This window comes from Dasypus novemcinctus, chromosome 15 (genome assembly GCF_030445035.2).
Source record: "Dasypus novemcinctus isolate mDasNov1 chromosome 15, mDasNov1.1.hap2, whole genome shotgun sequence".
Taxonomy (NCBI): Eukaryota; Metazoa; Chordata; class Mammalia; order Cingulata; family Dasypodidae; genus Dasypus; species Dasypus novemcinctus.
In genome coordinates this window covers 64,257,263-64,274,208 of record NC_080687.1, presented here as the reverse complement: position 1 = coordinate 64,274,208, position 16,946 = coordinate 64,257,263, and the positions used below count along the sequence as shown (strand labels likewise).

Here is a 16,946-nt window from a genome sequence, read left to right as displayed (position 1 = left end):
TGCCATGAACTCTTCCCATCCACCTCCTGTTACTTTCTCCATCCCCTTACCCCATATTCCTTTAGTGGCTAAGGAGGCCAATCTTGAAAGCAGGCTGACTGGGAAAGCTGCCCAAACTCAGTGCCTCCACTGCTCATCTGTAAAACTGGGAGAGTAAAAGAACCTAGCTCATAGGATTTTTGTAATGAATAAAGGGAAAATATACAATAATTAGAACAAAGCTTGGCCTCTAGTAAGCCCTCTCTCAAGTATTAGGTATTTTCGTAATTATGTTCTATCCCCATTTCCATTCTATATAATTATTAGTAGTAGTTACTACCATAAATGCCTTTGGTGGAATAGATTTTTCTAACAGATCTTTAACTGAATAAGATACTTAAACAAAATTTTTCAAGTGTTTATTTTAGCAACTATTTTTTAAAGTATTCTACTTACCAACAGTCATTATTTTCAAAAGCTTCAAAATCCAATTTTCTTAAAAATCTACAGAAATCAGCTAGCTTTGGCATGTGCTAGATGGATCATTCTTCAGAGATGCACAACGTCTGAAAAATTGTAACTCATTTCGAGGTTTTGAAAGATGTATTTTTCCAGATCACTTCATATTTCTGGACCCCTTTTTACTTTTATATTCATTAAAATATTAACTTGGGAATCCAACTTTGGATGCTGGTTGTTATGAAATAAAAACCCAGTTCGTTTTTTAGTACAGCTGCTATCTTTCTCTGTGCTTGTTAAATTACTATACAAGAATGGTAAAACTTTTCATAACAAAGGTTTAATTAGAATGGTTAATAACTGTGATTTCCAAAGTGTCTGAGTCAGCCTTCGTAATAATTAGGGAGTTTTGTTCCATACAAAATGCTTTATTTAACCTTCATGCCTTCATTCAGATAATTATACAAATGCATACAGTTAAAGGTTTAAACTCTATTTCGGTTCACAGCTCAATTCATAGGAAAGTTGAATACAGAAAAAGCAATGCACCAACAGAATATGTCTGAGACACCATTAAAAACGAGAACACTTGTTCATTTAAATCTCTGAGAATAGACTGGAATAATCATCCTCTGAGAAAATCTCATTAGGAGGGTCTCCCTTTACATTATCATAGGGCAAAAAAATCACCATTTTACAGTAAAAGGAAAAAAGCTCTGAGTATATTTACAATACGTACACTATACATAAATACAAGAACAACACTTACAGAATATTAATAAACTTATAACAGGGGTTGCCTAAACACTACAGAGTATATAAATGCAGAGGAAACTATTGGGAAATTAGATCTTTAGATAAGCCGGAGAAATAAATTCATTTGCAATTAAAAACTTTGAACAGAAAACAAAATGAAGATTGAAAAGATTAACAACACACTTGCTTGCCAGCATCACTGGGGGTTTTCTCCTTTGACACGAAGGACCTCCTCTGGACACTCTAACTCTCTGGGGTCAGAGAAGAAGAGTTTTTTTTCCCCTCTAAAATGACATCCATGAAGCGAATCAGATGCAGCACATCTATTCAATTTGCAGTTCAGAGGCGTAAAGCCTAGAATAACTGTTTGGTAAACCAAGGGATGTTTTTGTATTTTTACACAGAAAGATCTTGTGATCCAATAACCACGTATAATGAGCTAAATTGCACGGAAAAGGAAAATGATGCCTGCTTGATTTGGCCAAAGATGATGTTTTTCTTTATCCTCATGTATTATTTCAAATACAACTGAGAGAATTATTCAAAAGAATATGACATTTGAATTGACCCCCACACACCAAGAGCAACGTCTAGACTACGACTAATTATAACTAAGTCATCTTAAGTGGCAGGTGGGTATCTTAAAGGTGGTCTGTTCTCATCGTTTCACAACACAGAAAGCTGAGGACATTCTTCTACGGACGAACATGAATTTGCTGGTTTCTCTCTCTTTAATGAGCATGTTATACACATAATCGCATTATGAGGCAGGGTGACATAATACATGAGACAATGTTTTCAAGCTGGTTTTGTACGTAGTTATCTCCCATCCGCAGAGGGGTGGTTAGCCATGTGATGCAATGTGTCCCACAAAGACATGAACAAAACAGTACAGCCACCACCCCGAGGGGGGACAGTAATTTTTTTTTTTAAATGAATCTTTAAACACAACAAAGTGTGGACAAACAAGTTGATAGGAAAGAGCCTTGAACACAGGCACCAGTGCCCCAGTTCAACAATACCCATCCAATGTGATAAAGTTGGAGAAACAAAATATATATACTTAGTCCAGATGTGATTACAAAATTCTTCTATGGGAAAACTAGAAATATAAGTCAGGCAAAGGTGTTTTTCCATAATGTTTTACACTGTATCTTTGGAGGATGAAATTAGCAGAAAGGGAAGCTGTTGGTATGTCCCTAGAATATCTTACTTTTTGATTGCTTGGAGACTTTGACTACTAGATTTGCACCCAAATACTAACCCTCTATTCACTCATTTCTCAACAAAAATGAATCTCTGTGATAGTCTCAGTTCATATGCTTTGGAAAAAGAAAATAGAATACCATAAGAAGTCATTGGTTCTTTCTTTGCACAAAGGGTCTCAAGCACTTTAAATTTCTAGAGGTGAAATTCAGAAGGAAAAAGTACCAATATGACTATTTCTACTCTTCATCTCTTTTCAACTGAAAGTTGTGGTTTCGTTGTTGAGAAATTATTGCTTGTGAAACCCAATTAACTGAGAAGAGCCCAAATCTCCAGAACACTTGCTTTCAATATGGAAGGGAATTTGTTTATACAGGTTTTATCTCTTTTCCCAGCCAAGAAACAGGGAGCAATATCATAATTCAGGAGATTCATTTTCAGAAACAAACACTATGAGAAATGACACTGTCTTAAATGTTTTCTAAGTCCATTAGTACTCCCATGAATCAATACTGTCAGAGACCTTGTTCAACACAGAAAAGTGAAGTGGGGAAAGAATTTCATTTCTCTGATGTTGGGCTGCTTCTTACATAAAATTTAATTAAGCTAACAACATTACTACAAATTATTTATAAGACTATTTAAACCTTCCAAGATAGTGCTGTTAGGTAGGAAATTTAAAAAGGAATTCTGTTCATCATACAAATATGTCTGTGATTAGCATCCCATTAACAACTGCACGAATAGCTTCTCATATTAAAAGTTAGCTCCATGGAGGTGAAATTTTCAAAGGTACTTTAAGCAGTTGCTCCAGATCCATATTAGTGAAATGGCTTTTACCATACATACAAATAAATATGTAGAAATGAGAAAAACAAGTCAGGCTAAAATGCTACTATATTGGGAAGAGTTTTGATTGATTTGGGAGCTGCAAAACAAACATTTAGGAGGGAAGTGATAAGTTCAGGTAAACATGGTTATCCCATTTGTTTTATTATGAACTCATGCCTGACTTATCAGGAGAGCTCTGATTTCATATATTCTGTACCATTATCAAAATGTGTGTTATGTTAGGTTCCAATATTTTATTCAGAAAATGTGACTATATTTTCATGACATCCATAATGACATTCAGAAATACATAGAGTTGGCTGCTGGGAACACAAAGAAGTGTGGTGCAGTGGAAAGGATATAGGCTCTCAAGTGAGAAGTGGGCAACTTCACATTCCTAATGGGCAGTTCACTGTGTTTGTTGACAACATCGCCACACTTTCCATGCCTTGGTTTTCCATCCACAAAACGTAGAAATGTTGTACAGATTAGTGGCAGCATGTCTAAAAAGTGCCTAGTACAGGGCTTGGAACATGTGAGTGTCCAGTAATGGATAGCAATTATTTTCATGGTTTGATGAATATTTGAATTTTCAAGTTAGTTTAGCCATTTCAGACAATGCGCAGAAAAAGCCCCAGTAGAAGGCTTGACTTCATTGAGATTAAAGAACCCAGCACTTTTGACACTTATATTGGTCATTCCCTCCCTCTCTCCTGGCAAATTTCCTTCTTTCAATCTGAAACATGGAGAAGAAATAGTAGATGGTTTCCTAGACACATGGTCTGGTTTGGGAGAACACTGTCCATTGTGGCAGTCTTCACAGTCTAAAGCCTGACTGTTTAATCACAGTCATGCTTTTTAAATTGCTCTTACAAAATATTTGGCTCTGAAAGAGTATAATTTTACTGATAGCCTCAATAGCTTGTTTGGGTGAATTCGTGCACTGAGATGGTAGGGCTGGAGAATTTCCAGGGTTTGTGTCTATTCACATAATCTCACTGCATATTTCTATTCATGACTCCACTTTTAGCAGTAAAATAATTATAGGAAAAAAACTCTGAACTTCTGAATATAAATCTGGTAATTTTCAGAACTGCAAACCTTGGTAAAAGGTTAGCCTTTCTAATTATCAGTGATACCTCAGTAGACTTTGAGGAGAAATGATTTTGTCAGTATCCATTCCAAAACAATTCTTAGATGATAACAGGAAATATTAGAGAAAAAGGAAAAGAAGAAATGTAAAAATGGATTTGTGCATTTGATATTAGTGGATAAAATAAATACAAATGAAAAACCCTGTTTTGCTCTAGATAATTTTTTGGGTGTTATTTTTTTGTTTTGTTTTTTAAGCTGAGCAAAACTTGATGAGCCATATACATGCATCATTAGTTTGGGGCAAATCAGAGTAAAATTTTTATCTGAAAATTGTAATTGTCCATTGAAGACACTTTTAATGTTCAGATATGTGAGAAAGATCAAATTAAGAAATACTAGTGCAAACAAGATTAGGTATATTTATAAAAACACAAGTGATTATTTTTGTGAGTGTGAGAACAGAGTCATTTTACTATGTGCATATATTTATTTTGTGTGTATGTTTTCTAAATGTGAAGAAAAAACCATCTGATGAAGAATTATTGCTGTGTCAAGTATAGGAATATCTTATCAGTCATAATGTTTATCGATAGGCACTTTCAGCTTTTAATTCATTTCTGAAATTGGGCATTAGCTTATTCTTATTGTCAAAATATTCATTTAACAAGTAGCCATATCTGCAGGATTTAATCTCGTCAATATATAACTATACCTAAAAGCATTCTTTCTGGAATTAGGCAAGAATAAACATCATATAAGGTTTTTGATGAAGAACCACTTTGTTGAGAAAGGAACAGAGAAAAGAGAGTAATTACTGGATGCATCTCTCTAGCACAATAAAATCCTGTGCAGATGCTTCCCCCTTTTTAGACAAAGATATGTTGAGTTTGGAATCAGTTATCTGCAACTTAAAATGCTTCACTGTGTTTTAAACCATCCGGGTTAAACCAAGACAAGTGGCCACTCCATTTTGTAGACAAGAAACATGCTCTGATAAAGTTAGAACAATTGCATTCACAGGGCAATATCACTAATTGTTCGTAAGATACACAAGGCATGTCTGAGCAAGTTTTTTTCTTTTTTATTGTGATGAAAACTAGACGCTCTTTTTCCCAACATACTTCATCAAACTATTTACAACCTCTGTAAAATTTGTGAGTTTGAAAATATTTTTCCACTATCACATACGTTACGAATACAGTAAAATATCTTCAATCTGTCTTTTAAAGATACAGTATCCTCCTGTTTCATTTTCAAAGGAAAATCTGAATTCCTACTGCAGTATTTAGCATGAAGTACCAATGGGCATGGGTTGCTAAACAGACATTACTATATAATGAAACTCTGAAAATATAGCATTTAAAAATTTTTATGTACATTTCTTAACTATAAAATGCAGGCAAAGTCATATATAGCATTATAAGCTGTTTCCCTAATAAGGTAAATAACTTCCATTTCTAGACAGTATGGATTACAAATTCTTTCTTTTAAGAAAAATCTTTGTCGATATTTATTAGCTCTGTATAGCCAACTGGCTGCATATGTAGTTGTGTATACAGATGTGCACGAGTTGGGGATGTGTATGTAGATAAGTGGAAGGCAGTATGGAGATAAGTAGAAATATAATATGGAACACATGACTCACCAAACCCCTCTTCTAATCAAAAACAAATTAAATAGGAAAAATGCTTTTTCATGGGAATGTACTACCTCAGAAAATCTAATGGAAGAGATTGGATAGATGAAGTTGTAATGGAATACAGTTTACCTGCTAAATTCGCAAGAATTAGTAAAGAGCAAAATCTGAGATTGGATTATGGACTATGCATATTAAGGCTTTTTTGGCCTATTATGATTCATAAGAATTATATCACCTTTAGTCCCTCTACGTAGACTGGAACTCTCAATGTGATGTGGGTGTAGAATGTTTAATACTGCTTAAATTCTGACAATTCTTACTATAGATGTGAAGATATCTTTATAACAAAGTCACGGCTGCCTTTCTAAGCAGTCATAACAACAAAGGCTTATCAATACATTTGAAGGCCCCACCTCACCAGATCTATTCAACTGCAGCTTTGGTAAGTGTAATAAAGTACAGAATAAGGAATACTGCATTATGCATCCATATACTAATTATCATTCAAATGAACTGATTTCAAAGTACAGAATTACACTTATGTTTGAAACACAAATGACAATTTGAAGTAAAAAAAAAGTTGCATAAAACAGAACACAATCTTTGCATAAGCTATTCCAAGTTTCAGCCATAATGAAATGATCCTTCTAATCACTATAGTATTTTCTAAGTATTTTTCCCACCTGACATTAAGCTTGCCATTGACTATTTAGTTAAACTTTAAAGAGAACAAAAAGTGCCCACACTTAAAAATAATGGTGGTTTATATTACTGTTATTCATTGCTTTTGAAAATAAATGTCCTATAGTGTTTTGTAAAAGTAATGCCAGGCAGTAGTATAATCTTTAAGGTAAAGCCATTTGGAATTTTAGTTTGAATTCCTTAACAGAACTTAGGATACCTTATCAAGCAGGATTCCCAGAGTCTATGCACAATTGACCGGATGGGCCTCGAGGTGGGCTGGGGAAAGGTGACCCTTTATTCCAAACAACTTCACATCAGAATGTGGGTAGGGAATCTATTAAAACCTCAAAGTCTCAACCCCATCAGTTTTTCAATAACGTACCTCCTTTGAAATCAATCTCTACAATGCAAAGAGATAGTCAAGAATGCAGCTTCTTAAGCCATTACAACAATCCATATGTAAGTATACAAACATCCACGTACTCCAGCTCAAACTGAACAGCTTAAATGCAAAACCAAAGAAGGCTCCTAGTTAGGAAAGACTGATGCGTCCTTTAGGAGTCTTCCCTTTTCCATTGTTCATTATGTACTGTGCTTTTTAAGAGGCTAGAAATTGACAGAAGATGAAATGGAAGCTTTTCCATGCCTGAAAAAACTCACATCCTTCTGTCCAAAACCACTTTTCTTTCCATGGGGAAACACTTCTCTGAAAACTCACCAAGGACAATTTGCTATGTCCCAAGACAAGCCCCAAATGAGTTTCAGTTCTTCAGGATTAACAAGTATCTCTGCTCTATCAGCCCAATGGCTCATTCCCTTACTTGTGCTTGGATCTCTCCTTAGGAGTACTGATACGTATAACGGGGGAAATGGTTGACAGATTTTTATCCTTTAATTTACCACATCAGTCTGGTTTCCACTTTTAGAGAGTGAGAAGAAAAGCTCATTTCCTGTTATTACAGGAGCAGATCATTTACTTCTGTGCTAAATTTTAATCAAGCAGTAACCCAGGGGGCTGCCACTGCCTGTCAGTTCTATGAATTCTAAAAAGCATTTCAATTTATAACACTCCCAAGACATCTCCCAGCAGAAAAAATGGATCAACCCATCTTATAAAGGCAGGCAGGATTAAGTCAAATCTACACTTGACCTGAGTGATTCACCTACTACCTACCAACTAGGTCCCAGGATTGGCAGAGAGAGGTTCAGGGCAGTGTTCAAGACCCTCTGTATTCTTTGCCACTGACCAGTCAATGCTGGCAGACATCAAGAAGCCTTCTACTATTTTGAGTGGTCACAGGCAATGAAAAGTAGGAGTTGCATACAGTACAGATAAAAAAACCTTCCAGTTGGTAAAAAAACAAACAAAAAGCAACTCAGTGCTTGGGGGGTAGTAGATGGTGTAGCTAAAGAAGCTACTTATTTCAAAATAATTGCAGCCCTTGTTGTACGGGAAATGCCTGATAAAATTTACAGACCTGGCAGAAAATGTAGCGTACTTATTTTTGAGGACAAAATTTGACCTGAAAATCATTATACTGTTGCTTGAACCCTTTGTAAAATTCCTTTTAATACCATCCAACACACATCTTCCTTGTTTCAATGTTCATAGTTCTTGCTTTATCAGAATAAGATGATCTGAATTAGAAGATAATCCTAAAAAGGGTAATTCTGTAAGCAGAAATTATTTCAGAATGTTCAAACATTTAAAAATGAACTAGTTATGTGAGGTTAATTTGTGCAATTCCCAAAACCAAGTGTTTGTAATGAAAATATATTGCAAAGGCCTTTGGTAGAGACCTCTTATATCTAAACTAGAAAAAATCTTAACAACAACAAACCTCACCAAGCCCCTTAGCCACATAAAGCTGAAAAAAAAACAACAACAGCTTTTAGTGGGAGAAAATATGATTATTTTTCTGAAAGAATGCTTGTTGGTGATGTATTGCTTTGTTTGCTGTATATTTTGCTAGTTGCAAAAAGGCTCATCATTTTAGAGGGTTGATGGGACTGTAATTTCCTGTCATCCTCAGCACAGGATGAGTGGGTTCAACATCCCTGCAGATGCCAGCAGAGGACCAATGGGTCCTAATACAGTTTAGAAAATGGGATCTGTATAGAAGTACCTATTGGAGAGTCACTTACCCTTGGCTCTCCAAGGGAGGAAACTAGCACCAAGTCAGTCTTCCTCGGGGAGCATTTCCTTCCCACTGACTCCATTCCAAGGAGAACTGACCCATTAGCCCACGAGTTGATGCCCTGCTATGTCTCCCTTGCCTTTCTCGTCACCAAATAACTGTTTTCAAACAAGACAAGGGAGCATAATCTTTAATTGTGGTACCCAACTGAGCAGGACAACAAACAGCAGAACGATTGCCTCGATGCTGTAAATGTAAGCAAGACATCTAAAACGCTAGGGTGTTTTTTTACAATCCCTTTAGTAAGTATGAAAACTGGTAACGTGAGTCCTCAGTGAAGTTATTGTAGGAAAGTCCTTTTATTCATTATTGCTTTTCTCCTCAAGAGGCGCATTATTTCCATCTCTGCTTTGTCTGATTTTTCATGTTCACTGACTTTGCCTGGGCAGCCCCACCTCTTACCTTGGTGCCAGTGTGTCTAAGAAAGTTTTTTTCCCCCAATTCCTTGTAATCAAATACTAGGGGCTGGAAGAGATGATGCCTAGGTGACAGAACACTGCAATTTGAAGTGGGGCAGTAGTTTTTTAGACAGGCTCTTCCTATTCAACTACAGAATACCTCTGTGCCAGTCCGTGCCAGGGCAGACACCAGGACTAGACTTCGACTGAAATGTCGCTGCCCCTCTGCTTGAACAAATGAACAAAACAGAAAAAAAACAAAACAAAAACAATCAACGACAAACAAATGAAAGATTCAATGTTGGTTTTCTTCAGGGCATGGCATAATGACAAGTTGCGGGTGATATCTGATTCCCACCATCGCTACTGCAAAGGGCTGCCTGAGCGCCCCTTTATTTGCAGGGAATGGAACCTCTCCAACAGCTTCTTCTTTTCTACTTTCATGCTGCTTGCTGGTAACAGATTGGACGCGTGTTCTATCTTACTTAGATAGTAACTAAAATTTTTGTCTAAAGGGGTTAAAGGGTGGGATGGTGGGAGAATAATCCAAATTTAGAAGGTCTCGCTCTAGCCATCAATTTGTGGCAGTCGACCTTTAAAGTATCTATAACAAAACGTCTGACAGCTCGGAAAGTGTACAAGCTACAAACATCTTTAAACGGCAGAGTACACAGCATGAAAACAATGCCTGTCTCTTCAGCACTTATGTCACTCCTCTCCCAGGGCAGCATGAAGACGTTTCTCGTGTAGTCATGATGGGGGTTACCTTCAGACCAAAAAGGAGACGTGCTCCTCCTTTCTCCTGCTCTGGTTTCAGACATCGTGGGATGGTGATGCCCTTTTGCGTTAACACTGTGAAGGGGATTCAGCCCTGCTGAATTGGCTGCCGCTAAGAGATCCAGCTCTTACGCTCAGCTGGACGGGTAGCATTCCTCACACCAGCATATGCCTCCGGCGGTGCAGTGCCAAATGATCTGACCGGGAAAAGCTTCGATCGCAGTCCGCACACTTGAATGGCTTCACTCCCGTGTGTTTGCGGAAATGCCTTGTCAGTTCATCCGAACGGGCAAACTTCCAGGTGCAGCCTTCCCAGGTACACTTGTAGGGTTTCTCTCCTAGAACAAACAAAGGGACACGGTTTTGGTGTTCCATAACTTTCCCATAACCGCCACGCCAGCACTCCAATTGGGGTAATTGATATTCTTGATGCATTTTCTATCTTGAAAGCCTTTGACAGGAAACCTTACCAGCTCACTAGAGGATTTGGGGTTAGACCGGTGGGGGTTTCAATCGCATCTTCCCTACTGCAAACTCTGGCAAGTTAGTTCAACACTTGCACCCTTAATTTATGGATAACTCACTTTGCAGTTAAAATATGAAAAGGTGTAGAATGATTGCTACATGAATGGAATCACTTACCACTCTTGGACTTAAAAGGAATGTTAGAGTTCTCTACCTCGTTTGATTTGGCTCTAAGGCTGAAAGTCACAAAGAATTATAAGGAATAGTTATAATGCTTCATTTCAATATGCCCCCAAAACTTAGATGCCTTTTAGGACACAATATCCATCAATCAGTCACTAAAATATACATAAAATTTCATGGAAAGGTAGAGTAGTCCTTACCCCCTGAAATTAGCTACTAAGAACATGTTATTCATAAACACCTACATTTTGCTTGTCCATTGGGAAAAGACTCCTAGCTTTCTTAATAGTGTAAAACTAAAATGCATTTTCCAGTGCCTTAAGAATTAGGGTGAACCCAGAGGGATCAAGTTGGTCTGAGTCTTCAAACTCACTGTATAAAGCAGTCTGAAGGAGGTAATTTGACCAGGGCCCTGAGTCGACTTGTAAGGACAGTAAAATATGCAAAGGGTTTGCTGGGAAAAGATACACTATCAACGGTCAACGGTCCAAACGAGCTCCCAACGGTCCAAACGAGCTCCCAACGGGGGAACACAACAATAGTTGACCCAGGTGTGCTGTTTGCCTGGCTCTCATTTGGAATTGAAGCCCTGTCCTCAGGCAACCCCACTAAAACTTGTCTCCTTTCTGCCCCTTCCACCCAGTAGCCAGCAGAGTGCTTTCTTAGCCACACAGGGCCTCAGGTGAAAAGGAATAAGGGAGAGAGCTATTTGCTGATCCCTTTATATAGAAATGCAAAGTGAAGATAGTTAACTGCTTTACAGCTGAGAAAAGTGAAGCACAATGTAGGGCAGTTACTTGCCCAAGGTCAGTAAAAAGTTGTGATTATTTTCAAATACAGCATTTTCCCTCTATGCTACAGTGGAATGGATAATTCTTCCCCATATAAACTTCGTTATATCCTCCAAGTATCTCTTAGGTACTTCTGAATTGTTTTTCATATTTCTATTAAATAAGTTATCACAGTATAATGTGAAGATTTGTGGAGATGCCTTTTTACTCCTACCAGTTTCTTCAATTGAGTAGGGACGATGCCTCTACTTATTTCAGTATTCCCAGGGCCTAGAGTAGGTGCCAAGCAAGTGCTTGCATGAGTTATATTAATAACTGGCACACACACACACACACACACACACACACACAAGAAACTACTAAGCCCGTTAAACCACATGTCCAAGTATTTCCTAAATGGCAGAACCAGACTAAATTGGACGTAAGCACTTTCCATTCAGCTGGTAAATCTACACTGTCTGTGTGGATCCGTTTGGAAGTGAACAAATGGTACAGAGCCGTAAAATCTAGATATATGGATGCACTGACGGTGGCTCTTAGGAGGGTCAGGTAACTAACTCTGAAAGGGATTCTTCCCCACAGGAGCCTACTGATTAGACTGACGGAACACCTGAACTTCTCACTCCTATTGGATGTCCTGTGGATGCAGAATCTGCATTTGAGGGTGTCTGCTGACCAATAGTTAAACAAAGATTTTTTAAAAATAGAAATCAACAAAATCCCTAACTTGAGGGAAAAAAAAAAAGATTTGGTAGTTTACTATATAGAATTATATTAATGGCAACTGTCAAATTTCATTTATGTCATCGCTATATATTTTTGAATTTATATTATGAACATGATTCTAATAAGTTGAGCTTGATCTAGATTCTGTCTTCAGCAACACTCCTACCTTTGGTGTGCCAAACTTTAGTTGGCTCTTTGTCATGGACTGGCATCTCCCTAGGAAAAGTCTTTGTTACTATGGAACTAGCTACAGAGAATGTCAGCTTTAAGAAGGAAAAAATTTCTTCGTTGGGAAAAAGTATTTCTCAGCTGCGTAGAAGGAGGATGTGTTTCTCTCTCGGTGAAAAGAGTCACCCATGAGTGTGATGCGTGTCCTGGGATCAGAAAAGCTGCTGGACCCTGAGCTTGTCATTGCAAGGATGAGAGGAAAGGGTTGCATAAGTGGGGGGAGGCTGGAGAGTTAGTGGGGGCGAGCGGTGAGGGGCAGAGAGCTTCTGATTGCATCAGGAAGGATGTTAGAGGTGGGGACACCCCCAAATAGAGGCCGTTTATTGTCTTGGCTTCCTTGTACATACAGTTGAGGCATTTAAAATTACCCAATTTCACCATCAAAATGATAATTGCCATACTTTTACTTTAGTTTGGGCTGCTTAATAATGAAAATATTTCACCCCTTGTCACAGGCGGAATCTAGCTGGCAGCCTCGTTTTTGCGTCGTAAGTGGGCTAAAAAGGGTTTTTATATTTTTAAACGGTTGGGAAAAATCAAAAGAAGAATGCTATTTTGTGGTGTGAAAATTATTTTAAATTCAAATGTTCAGGCCCACAAATAAATTTTTATTCAAAAAACAGTCTCCTTTGTTTACATATCATCCCTGGGTGCTTTTCAGTGAAGTGAAGTTGAATAGTTACAGAGACTGTATGGCCCTCAAAGTCAGACAGTTATGATCTGGCCCTTTACAGAAAAAGTTTGCTGACCCCCTGACGGGCACCTCTGCTTACTGTATGATTCTTGAATATGTTCACTTATTGACTTGGGTTAGATTTTACATGTCGTTATTTGCAGGGTGTGTGTGTGCATCAGGGGATGCTTGGGCTACAGTGTAATCATCTACCTCAGCTTAGAAGCCTCATTTAAGAAACATGAAATTTCATGTCAAATACTTTTAAATTCAGAGTTCTGGGCTATGGAAAATGAGTGGCTCAAGGTTCATGCAATTCTATCAGACTTCAAAAAGTATCTTCAGGATCTTTTTGCTCATTAAAAAAAAACAACGAAAATCAACCAAAGAGCAATAATGAATAAAGTCTTTCCTTATGAAGTTGAGAGGATCAGGATGGAGTAAGGGTCAGTTAACTTCACCTGGTAACCAAAAGCAAAGATATACCATCCTAATGGAGGACCCTCTCACCCCAGTTTACATGCAGTTGGTTTAAAATGGATACTGTGAAGCACCATGAGTTCCTATATTCTAGAGCATGAATACACCATGGGAAGGATCAGGAAGCATGGCACTTAAACATTTGGAATTGTTTCTAAGATGGCTACTTTAAAAAGAGGAGAGTGAAAGCAACAACTGGCAGTAAGGATTTGTGTAAGGCCACAAATGAGTCAGAGAAACAGTGCAAAATCTGAAAAGCATTCTGTGAGGTATAATCATGTGCAATAAACGATAATGAAAGCAAGGAACTAGAGCATGCAAAATACAAGGGGAAAAAACTTACCTACTTCATGAATAAAAACTATGAAAACCATAGATAGGCGTATAAGCTATTAGGGGGTTAAGTGATAAATGAACAAACTTTCACCATTCGGGGAAAAATATCAGAAACAGTAAGTTTAATTATCAGTGATCATTAAGTTTTCCTTGAAATTTTGCTTACAAAAATGTAAGCTTTTAATATAGGAGAAAATCTTATGCATAATATTCCTTGCCCTCATTGCCTAATTAATAAAACTAAAAAAAAAAAAAAAAAAGACCTTTAAATCTCTCTTCAAAATTAGAGGCTAAGCTATATGGGTAGGAGGTTGCTGTTCCGATCAGCTGAAACCTGCTTCGGCCCCTCACTCAAGAGAGGCCTAGGTTTTCATTATGTCCACCTAGTACCTAGCATTTCATTAGAAAAATAATAAATGCTCTTTTGAGGCTAATCAAGATTTATAAATGGGTACAAATAAACCATTTTGGTAGTTACTATATTGTAATATTTTACACTTGTGCTTTGACACAATTTAAAGGGTGCAATCATATAAAGAAATTAAGGTAACAAGACCTAATTTCATTATGTGAGTAAAAAACTGACGATAAATCAGTTTGTAAGATATATTTAGTTTTTAAAAGCCAGTGATAGGGACTGAGTGGCAGGCAAATTTTCTATGAAAATTTTCACATGGAAAGGGCCGGCCTGGATAATAAAAAAATTCAGACACCTCCAGGAACTGTGCTTCTAATGTACAAAGCTACTTTGCAACAGGTTGAGCACTGGCTATCAAAAACACTATTTTCCATTAATTTCTTTAGGAATCAGAATTTTTGCTAAATAAATTTGAATTAGAATTCAGCAAATGTCTTATTCAAAACTATTTCTCCTTAGAAACAAGTTAAAAAAATAAAAACAGCATGCCCATCTTTTTTCCTTTTGCCTAATCCATAAGCAAACATATAATCCATAGCAAAAACATATAATCCATGGCAAAATCTTTGATAATGTATTTAATATTCTTTGAAGTCATCTTGAGTTTTTTTTAAAATTTTTCATTTCCCTCCCCATGTCTTACTTGTCTGTTTGCTTGCTTTTGCTCACTGTTTGCACTTGATGTCTGCTTGTTTTTTGTGTTTTTTTTTTTCTTTATGAGGCACCACGAACCAAACTTAGGACCTCCCATGTGAGAGGCAGGAGTTCAACTGTTTGAGCCACATCACTACCATAATCTGAAGTTTTGACTCTACCACTAGATCATCTTCATTCTTTTTCTTATATGAAACCTATGAAATCATGAAATTATGGGAAATGGTATGGTATATTTCTTTGCAAATAAGTCTTTATAAGTGAATTATTTTAAAAATGGAGACATGAGGTTATTAACAGATAAGAACAATTAAAGGGCAACATCTTGGTGTTTGATGTCTTACTACCATAACTTGGTATGTACTTTATTAACTTCTAAGTTTTCAATTTTGCAGTGAAGGTCTCTATACCCCATGAGAAGTCCCTAAGCCATTTGCACCTTTTGCATTTAAAAAAAAAGAATCTCTGACCTTTTATTCAGTACAATCTGTGCTCCCCCATTTCTGTAAAAAACCTGAACTAAACATGAGAATTTCTGAACAAGGAACATAGTAACCAAAACTAATAGCAAGAGCTTTTATATTTAAAATTTAAACAGTGCTCTAAGGATGAAAACGAGAACACAGCAAAAAAAGAGAATGTCTACTACTTTTCATTCTAAATATTTTCTATTTTAAACTTCACATTTTAAGTTTCATATAAAATATGTCATATGCTTGTGGGAAACACGCACAAACACATAGACACACACAGACACACACATATGCATTCACAGGCATTGTTTAAATAGAATTCTAATTGTATCTTGGGAAAATGAAAATTTACATCAGGGTTTTTCCTTGAAATAGTCAACAACTTGATTTAGTTTGAGAACTCCTGTCTCTTTCAATTTTGATTAAAGAAAAGGATTAAGAGTCTCTAAATGTATGTCCATGACATTTACCCAGCAGAAGGCATAATAAAGTCTAAAGAAAACACCAGGTATTGAATGGATTCCCAAAACCCACTAAACAAAAAATAACTTTTTCAGGTGCCTCCCATGTCACCAAGAGAAATGCGGAAAGGTAAATGTGTACTGAGACAAAAGCCAGGTGCCCTTTCATGTTAAAATGACATAGGAGCAATACACACAAGAGGAATGTGCAGTTTGAAAAAGCCTGCGTTAAACCAAACACCCGTGTTCTCATCGGCTTCTCTCTATTATTTTCTCAAGCAACTGAAAAGGCACACCTATTGCAACAGGAAACACAGGCATTTCTTAGGTTCAGAAGTGCATTTCTGAAATGTGTCCCTGTTTAACTTTTATAAAGTTACAGGGCCCCAGACACTGACAAATGAGCGTCATTACATTCAAGGCGCAACATATTTGCTGTGACAACCTGTTTCACTTGAGGAATGGTATTTGCATATGAGGGGAAAAAAAACAGCATCAAGATTTCTATCTTGTCTTTTGGTTTCTGTTACATTAGTTCATAGAAGTTCATAGAATTTTAGATCTGGAAGGAAATTAGGTACTTTTAAGATGAGGAATTGGAAATCTAGAGACCTAGAAAAAGCTGAGGTTACAAGCCCTCCTGACTTACCCTGCGAGAGACAGGCTGCCTGCCCTCTTCATTGTGTTAAGGTAGCAAAAAATACCAAGGCTTTAAAACCAGGCCCAACACATGGTATCTGCAAGCTCAGTGAATTGATTTGCAACTGGATCTGAGACTAGAGGGTTAAGCTTTCTGAAGCAGTTTTCCTATCTGTGAAATGGGAATAGTATCTACCCCTGCCGTCCTCCTGAGATACTTGGAAATTCCACATGCTAAATGCCTGGCCAATAATAGGATGTTCAATAAAGGATATTTAATTTTATAGTTATGAAATTCAAGATTTTTTGCTTTTTAACACTATAAAGAATATGAACTTAACAATGGACCCCCATTTTCTATTTTTAAGGAATGAAAAGGTTTTCAAAAGTAACTGGA

General features: G+C 37.1%; 1 protein-coding gene across 6 annotated transcripts in view; it reads right to left on the bottom strand.

Moving 5' to 3' along the window:
- Window positions 1–845: 845 nt before the first annotated feature.
- Window positions 846–16,946, bottom strand: part of KLF12 (KLF transcription factor 12) — a 487,534-nt gene continuing 471,433 nt past the window's right edge. For all 6 annotated transcript variants that reach the window (XM_058276583.1, XM_058276582.1, XM_058276585.1 and 3 more), the window contains one exon: window positions 846–10,360. In XM_058276583.1, coding sequence (XP_058132566.1) covers window positions 10,179–10,360 — 182 coding nt within the window. In that variant the 3' untranslated portion in view covers window positions 846–10,178. The remainder of the gene's footprint in view (window positions 10,361–16,946) is intronic.